At 33.0% G+C, this 8,331-nt stretch overlaps 2 protein-coding genes across 5 annotated transcripts; both read left to right on the plus strand.

The window, feature by feature from the left end:
• Positions 1–1,123: 1,123 nt before the first annotated feature.
• On the plus strand, positions 1,124–4,338 carry LOC111892013 (uncharacterized). Of its 3 annotated transcripts, XM_023888071.3 has the most exons (13): positions 1,124–1,351; positions 1,489–1,626; positions 1,711–1,792; positions 1,904–1,980; positions 2,188–2,294; positions 2,386–2,491; positions 2,589–2,705; positions 2,765–2,856; positions 2,936–3,002; positions 3,100–3,178; positions 3,266–3,357; positions 3,442–3,585; positions 4,068–4,338. In XM_023888071.3, the coding sequence occupies exons 1-13, from the start codon at positions 1,157–1,159 to the stop codon at positions 4,206–4,208; spliced, it is 1,437 nt and encodes a 478-aa protein (XP_023743839.1). In that variant the 5' UTR covers positions 1,124–1,156; the 3' UTR covers positions 4,209–4,338. The 3 variants fall into 3 exon arrangements, with proteins under 3 accessions (XP_023743839.1, XP_042752821.1, XP_042752822.1); XM_042896887.2 differs by having other exon boundaries at positions 3,100–3,357; XM_042896888.2 differs by having other exon boundaries at positions 1,214–1,351; positions 1,432–1,626; positions 3,100–3,357.
• Positions 4,339–5,747: 1,409 nt separating this feature from the next.
• On the plus strand, positions 5,748–7,640 carry LOC111892014 (uncharacterized). Of its 2 annotated transcripts, XM_023888074.3 has the most exons (4): positions 5,748–5,856; positions 5,936–6,179; positions 6,785–6,882; positions 6,960–7,640. In XM_023888074.3, the coding sequence occupies exons 2-4, from the start codon at positions 5,979–5,981 to the stop codon at positions 7,465–7,467; spliced, it is 807 nt and encodes a 268-aa protein (XP_023743842.1). In that variant the 5' UTR covers positions 5,748–5,856; positions 5,936–5,978; the 3' UTR covers positions 7,468–7,640. The 2 variants fall into 2 exon arrangements, with proteins under 2 accessions (XP_023743842.1, XP_052623093.1); XM_052767133.1 differs by having other exon boundaries at positions 5,819–6,179.
• The last annotated feature ends 691 nt before the right edge of the window (positions 7,641–8,331 follow it).

Here is an 8,331-nt window from a genome sequence, read left to right on the forward strand (position 1 = left end):
CTTGATTGATTCCCATAGAACCTTTGAAGAATCGACATCACCAATTTGCATTATCAAGCTTTCTGGAATTGCCTGATAAAGCAACCCCATAGCAAGGTAATCTTTCTCCTCGTTTTTCTCTGTTCCTGGATCGATCACTGTCCAAGCCTTGTGAATCTTTAATACCACTTTCATTCTCATTGACCATACAGTGTAATTCGTTAAGTTTAGCATAGGACACACTACAGTGGTTGACCCAATTTCTTTCACTCTCACCGGAGCTTCTCCTTCTCCCCCTGTATCTGTCATGTTGACCTGACTCGTCAACATGTAAGAATTGATCTCACAGTTTCTTTTTTCTTGGCTCTGATACCAATTAAAGATTGGAATATGTAAACACGATTGTTTTAATCAAAATAACTCTTTGATTATATGAGAAACTCTCTCAAAACTCACGATATTACAATGTTTTCCAATGATCATAACTCGACCTAAAACCATGTGTATATATACTCCTAACTACCGACTTGTAATTAGATTACAATTAGGAAACTAGAAACCTACTTGTTTATGATTTCCTAAAAACTAAGTTGCTATTACTTGGTTTCCAAGTCCTACTCGACTTAGGATTCCAACATATGAAAGTTATATAAAAGATATAATATTTATAGGGTTATATTGTAGGTGATAAAATAATAGAGTATAAAAAGAAAGAAAGTTGTAGTATGGAATTATATTCGATAGTTGTTAGAATTTAAACTTGTGAAATAGAAATATTAAAAAGAATGTTTAATGTTTTAACGACCAAGAACCATTTCTTCCTTTCTTTTTGGTAAAGAGCGACCCATGTGATGTTCATTTAGCCACACGACTGATTGTCACATTATTGACGTGAATAATATACCAAAGAGCCTTATAAAATCAACAAAGTAAGCCACGTAACTTCTTACTAATTTATGTGGTAAATTGTTCCTATAATTGTATAAATCAGTAACAAGTTAACGTCGTTACATATATTAGGTGAAAAGTATAGGTTGTTAAAAGTACATAAGTAAAAGTAAGCGGGCTAAAACTGAGATTATGGTATAGTGTAGGGTCTGTTTTTGCAATTCATTGTCTCCCTCCTGTCTTTAACGAAGGAAGAAAGAGGAGACACTTTTGAGATTTGACTAGGAAAATGGCGTCAATGGTGATGACGGAGACGGACGAACGGAGTCCCCTACTTCAAAATTCTTCTCACTCTGCCGGAGAGATCACTGCTTTTGCTTCACCGTCACCGGAACATCATGGCGGACCTTCATCTGCTACTAGACCTACCGATCCTAAACAGCGCCTCGTCTCTCTCGACGTTTTCCGTGGTCTCACCGTTGCTGTGCGTATACCGCCTTCTTTATCAATAACACTGCTAATTTGTTTCTACTAATTTTTAATTTCTATTTCTGCTTCTCTTAGAGTTATTGGAATCGCAACAATTGAAAATCTTATGATGTTGCATTCACTACTTAACAGTTGATGATTTTGGTTGATGACGCCGGAGGAGCTTTCCCTTCGATAAACCATTCTCCATGGTTTGGTGTTACACTCGCCGACTTCGTGATGCCTTTTTTCCTCTTTAGCGTTGGTATCTCCGTTAGTCTTGTATTCAAGGTAGCTTATGATTAGTACATGGTTTGATATAATAATATTTTTCAATTATTGATTTTAGTAATAGTTATTGATATTGCGATGCAGAAAGTTTCTAGCAAACCAGCAGCCACAAAGAAGGTCCTACTCAGAACTATCAAGCTCTTTCTCTTGGGTTTAATTCTTCAAGGTATATTCATATAGTGATTGATATCATGGATTACAATCGTAATTCCAACAGATTGATGATGCATAGCCTTATGACTTCACTTCATAACTAATTGCTTGTATGTCCCTCTAGGTGGATACTTCCATGGACGTGATGATCTAACTTATGGCGTTGATGTCAACCAGATAAGGTGGATGGGCGTGTTACAGGTAGTTTACAGCCTTATACCCTTAAAAATAGATTGGTATGGTGTGAAAATGGATAAATTTCATACATTCTTTAGATCAAATAGTTGTTCTTCTTTGGTAGAAGGCGGATAGGATTAAAACCAAAAGATACTATTTCATAGTGTGTACCTGTGTTTAGGATTATTATTACCTCACTGAACTTTTTTTACTCATAATATGAATATACAGAGGATTTCAATCGGATATCTGCTGGCTTCAATAACCGAGATATGGTGTGTTAACAATAACGAAGTCAATTCAGCCATAACATTTGTAAAGAAATACTACATTCAGTGGTAAGTCAAAACTCCAAACCTAATTAACAAACACTTATTTTTATCAAATGATGAGATGAAATGGTAGCTAATTATTTTCTTAATTTTCCAGGCTGTTTGTTTTTGTACTAGGTGTATTATACATGTCTTTGTTGTATGGTCTTTACGTCCCAGAATGGAGCTTTGAAGTATCAGAATATGGGAAGGAGACTCAAATCGTGAGTACTACACATATGTTTGAAAACCTTGTAAATCTAAACTGCATATCTATTATCTAACATAACATATTATTTTGATCTAATATTATAATAATAGGTACACTGTGGGGTCAGGGGTAGTCTAGAACCTCCTTGCAATGCAGTTGGCCTGATTGATCGGCTTCTCCTTGGTGAAAGCCATCTGTATAAACGTCCTGTTTACAAGAGAACACAGGTCCCTGATTTAATAGATGTTATTGTTTTTTGTTCACATGATTTATCCAGTGATTATAGGAATGCAGTATCAATTCTCCAGATTATGGACCCCTCCCACCAAATGCCCCTTCTTGGTGTCTTGCTCCATTTGATCCAGAGGGCCTCTTAAGGTTGCTTTACATAATTCCTAACACATCTTTTCCAAATTATGTCTTTTACCTTTTTTTTTTTTTTTTTTTTTTTTATAAGTTCATTAATGGCTGCGATTACGTGCTTCTTGGGGTTACAGTATGGACATGTTATGGTGCATTATAAGGCATGATGCTTCCTTTCATTCCCATTCCCGCTACACTTTATTTTGGGATTCAGATTTAGTCATCATCCTTTTGAAATATTCTTGTTAATGATATTAGGGTCATATGCATAGGATTGGTATATGGTTGGTGTGTTCTTCCTCTCTTCTTATCTTGGGATATGTTCTAATGGTGATAGGTGTAACATCCTTTTGTTTTTTGCTACTTACTTTTAAATTTCAGTTAATATTGGATTTTATTTTTTATGCCACGTCATCTGTTCCAGGTATTCCTTTATCCAAACCATTATACACATTAAGTTATATGTGCATCACAGCAGGAGCATCAGGCGTTCTCTTGATTGCTATTTTTTACATGGTAAGTTTGTGATAATAGAAGCTTTAGTCATTAGGTGACTGAATAAATGATTATTTACACTTTCCACCTGTGATGCGATGCAAGGTTGATGTGATAAAAATTCAAAAACCCACAAAGTTGTTTCAGTGGATGGGAATGAATGCTCTGATTGTTTATGCTTTAGCTGCTTGTGACATTTTTCCAGCAGCTTTACAAGGTGTTTATTGGCGTTCCCCTGAAAACAACCTGGTAATTTCCCTCCCTCCCTCCATCCATCCATCACCATATTCTTTTGAGTAAATTAGACGAATGGTCCCTATTGTTTGGGGTAATTTTCATGTTTGGTCCCTAACTTATTTTTTTAACTTTGAAGGATTCTACAGTTTGTTTTTGTTACCCCGCTTTCCTGTTACCTAAAAAGATTATTTTGCCCTTGATTTTTTAATTTATTTAAATAAGATAGGGTAGGTAAGGTAACATGAGGTGAAAGTGGGGATGTGATTGTGTTTATTTTAATAAATTAAAAAATCAAGGGAAAAATAGTCTTGTTATGTAAGACAGGGACCAAGCGCGCAACAAAAACTAACAGTAGGGACCTTTCGAGTTAAAAAATAAGTTAGGGATCAAACGTGCAAATTACCCCAAACCATAGGGACCATTCGTGTAATTTACTAATTTCTTTTTCATATCAATTCCATGAAATTTATACAACATTTGGAATATATATGCAGGTTAATGCTACAGAGTCGTTTATTCAGGCCACACTTCATTCTGAGAGGTGGGGTAAGTTGGTTTTTGTTTTTCTGGAAATTATATTCTGGGGTCTTGTCTCGGGATTTCTCCATGTAAAGGGTATTTATGTAAAACTATAAAACTCGTCAACAACTTCCCCTGTGTAATTAGTTTTTTTTTCCTCTTTCAGTTTCTGAATGTTATCAGTTTGATCTTACGTGTCATGTTAATAACACATTTTCTCGTTTTATGCAATTTCTTTTGCCTCTATTTTACCTACCCTTGTTAGTTTTTCGATTAATAATTTTAAACAAAATGTTTTAAGAAAATAGTTATATGCATGTGTGAGATAAAATATAAAACATTTGAGATCAATGTACTCCATATGTTCCAGAAATGCAAGTTATTATTATTGCTTGATATATGTTATTGTACTTTAATATACAAGTTATTGTCTTTATTTATTTTTGTTAGTTTTTTGGGTTTGTAAAAGAGAAAAATTTAATCTACCTTCATACTCTTTGCAGATAGGTTTTAAAAAAACATGATTAATTTACCATTATGCAGTTTTTTATTTTCAAAAATATTGTTGGAAAAACTATATAAGCAATTCGTAATTTGAAACAATTCCTTTTGTTTCAATAAGTTTAACAAATTTAATTGTGTATCAATATTCCAAAACCCTTTCTAAAAAAACTGTAATATGTGTTTGCTAGAATTGGTATTTTAGGAAGAAAAAATCCACGCCGAACCGGATAATGCCAAATATCATTTTGTAAAAGAATCCATTATATTATATATACTAGTTGTGAGACCCGTATGATATATGGGATGGATAAAATAAAAAAAAAATTAAATATGAAAGTTTAAACAAAAATTTATTTAAATTTGAAATTTAAAATTTGAATTTAAAAGAAAACATATTAAATACTATATGAGTTGTGATATTGTAATTTATTGGTTATTTTCAATTAAAGCAATTATTAATTAAGGTGTAAATATGATGTTTTAATTAAGAAAGATAAAAAAAATAAGAAAATGACAAATGGAAAAAAAAACATTTATTCAAAAATACCATAAAATAACAAGTGTCAAAACTCATAAGAGATTGACATGTGGCAAAAAAAACCTTCATTTATTAAGGAGGATATATATATATATATATATATATATATATATATATATATATATATATATATATATATATATATATATATATATATATATATACACTAAAAATAATACTCTCTCCGTCCCAAATTGATAGTCCACTTTTGATTTTTGAAGTTTTTTTTTCTTTAACTTTGACTTTAAATATTTTTATTTGTGTTATATATTACTTAATAAAACTTATAATAATGAAAAAAACAATTAAAATACAATCCATTTATATATTTTGCATCAAGTATTATCTATCAAAATCAAAAAATATTTAAGGTCAAAATTAAAGAAAAAAACTTCAAAAGTCAAAAGTGGACTATTAATTTGGGACGGAGGTAGTAATATAATAAAATATTTTATTATATTATATATAATATAATATAATAAAATATTTATTATGGGCCAATAACACATTTTTAGTTTATGAGGCCTCGTAAGTAGAAGCAACAATTGAAAAAGGGTTCCGGATGTTTGGTTTTGTGCAAAATAGAGCCCAAAAGTTTCTTGGAAAATAATAGCCCAACTTTGAAGGCAGAGGCCGGAGCCCTAAATTCACGAACAAACGCCATGTGTTCGTAAATGTTATCGATGAGATTGTCGAATAGAGCTTGGATTTTTACTGTAACGGTGTCATTTCCCTCTCCACTCCTATATAAATTCTTTCCAAATCTTCTATTTTGTTCTTATTCGCATTAATTTCATACAGGGATTATGTTTTGAGTTTGTGATTTGTGGTTCGAAATCTTAGAATGAGAGTAGGAGGGGTTTCGGAGACGAACACGTCATCAACTTTGTCAGAATCTGAATCTGTTCATGTAAATGTATCTGCGTCTGTAACTGCTTCTCCATCTTCATCCACAGTAGCTTCTCCAAGTGGAAAACGGAGTAGGGATCCTGAAGATGAGGTTTACGTCGACAATCTTCACTCCCATAAACGTTATCTCAGCGAGGTAAGTTGTTGTTTATATTTTGAGGGGCACGAAATTCCGACGGATTATGAGGATCAGGTGAATAATGTCTGATTCTTGATCCATATTCACGATTGTGTTAGATCGTATACCATCTTTTCTAGTATACCTGAAGAAATTTTATAGAATTTGGGGGTAAAGTAGATGAATTTGATCAATGAACCTTCTAGCCATTTTGGGAAATTTGATCGATGACATACTTGGATTCTCATGGCCATATCAATTACATCCCCCCACCCCAATCCAATCACTTATCCAAATTGGGTGAGTTTAATTATTCACTAAATGAAAAATGCTTTGTTGCTTGTGAACTAAATCCCATCCTGTTAACTATTTGGCTTTTGGATTTGTGATATCTTATATCAGTTGGAGGCTGTATCTCTAATTGATGATATTTTTCTTATTTAGGTGACAAAAAGATAACCATTGAAATTTTCTTCCATCATATCATCTATTTTGCCATTTCGAAGCATCTTTAGGTTTAGAGGGATTATGTGATACTAAATACTCATAAATCATAATCTAATAATAATAACAATAATCAAGATGTAGTCAAACTTACATATTGTAACTAAGATATTGTGTAGATAATGGCTTCCAGCTTAAATGGGCTATCAGTGGGAGACCCCCTTCCTGAAAACCTGATGGATTCTCCAGCAAGATCTGACAGCATGTTTTATCTAAGGCAAACAAAAACTCTCACTCTATTTACTTTATTATCAAGAACGAAAGAAAGAAACTTGAATTTGATACTGATTTTAGGGATGAACTGCCATTGCAATATTCACCAATGTCAGAAGACCTGGATGAGTTCAGATACTGTGAAAGCAATGCATGCTCACCATCACCATCACCATCACAAACAGATAGCCAACCAACCAGTCCAGTTTCTCCTTACAGATTCCAGAAGCTTCCAAGCACCTTCTCACCTGGACCCACCACCACCACCACCACCACCAGCAGCGGTTACTACCCACCACCACCACCAACTTCACAGGGAAGGCAACGGGGATCTGACTCAGAAGGAAGGTTCCCATCATCTCCAAGTGACATATGTCACTCTGCTGACTTGAGGAGGGCTGCATTGTTGAGGTCTGTGCAGATGAGGACTCAGCCGTCTCAGTTTGAAGAGCCACTGCCATTGCCATTGCCATTGACATGCCCTTTTAATGTCAAGTCTTTGGTTCATGAGATTGATACTGAGTGTTCCATGCATGGAAAGTCTTGTAGGGTGTTGACCATGAACATCAAAGGAGATGATGATTCATGAGCCCACTGATTATAGTTTCATTCTTCTATCTCTTCTTCATCTTCTATGATATATGTTTGTTTGTTTCATTGACCAAAGATGAGGCACTGTACATGTTCGATCATTTTCTGTTTGTTATCTATGAAACTTAGTTACTTAATTATCAATTAAGATTTAATTATAAAAGGTTAAAATTAGTCTTAGGCCCAGGTCTGGTTATAACCGGTTAAAGACATGGGCTTTTGATTTCGGCACCTTCAGTTAAATCCAAGGGATGTTTTTTCTAGGGTGGCAATGGTTGTGTGGGTTCACGTGTTTAATTAAATGATCCAACTCGTTTAAGTAAACGTATCCAAAAATTTCAATCTCATCTAACTTTTTAAGTAAATAGGTTGAAATAGATTTACTTGAAAATTGGGTTGACCTGATTATTGTTTTTCCAACTTTTATTGTTTTTCCAACTTAACATGTTTAATAAACAAGTTAAATCCAAGTTGATCAATGTAAATTAAAAAGAAAAAAAAACCCTCAAAAATAAAATTTCCTTCGATAAAATAATATACAACTAAAAAACTCCAATAATTATTCAAGTTTGAAAATAATAAACCAATAAACATGTCTGTGTAATAAACACAGATAAATTGTTTACAAACATAAAACATCATAAATGTTTAATTTTTAAATTATATGTACCTTTATATTCATTTTTACCAATTCGACTTCCAATAATAGTTACTTATCCATGTTTTTTGAAAAAATAAAAAATCTTCCTATTCTAATAAAAAATAGTTTTTTCTCCTTTTGACACGTGTCATCATATTAAGCCTCATGATTAATGCATATTTTATTTTTTCTTTTGTCATGTGTCACTCTATTATATCTCAT

The sequence above is a fragment of the Lactuca sativa genome, chromosome 8, assembly GCF_002870075.4.
Source record: "Lactuca sativa cultivar Salinas chromosome 8, Lsat_Salinas_v11, whole genome shotgun sequence".
In the NCBI taxonomy this organism is placed as follows: Eukaryota; Viridiplantae; Streptophyta; class Magnoliopsida; order Asterales; family Asteraceae; genus Lactuca; species Lactuca sativa.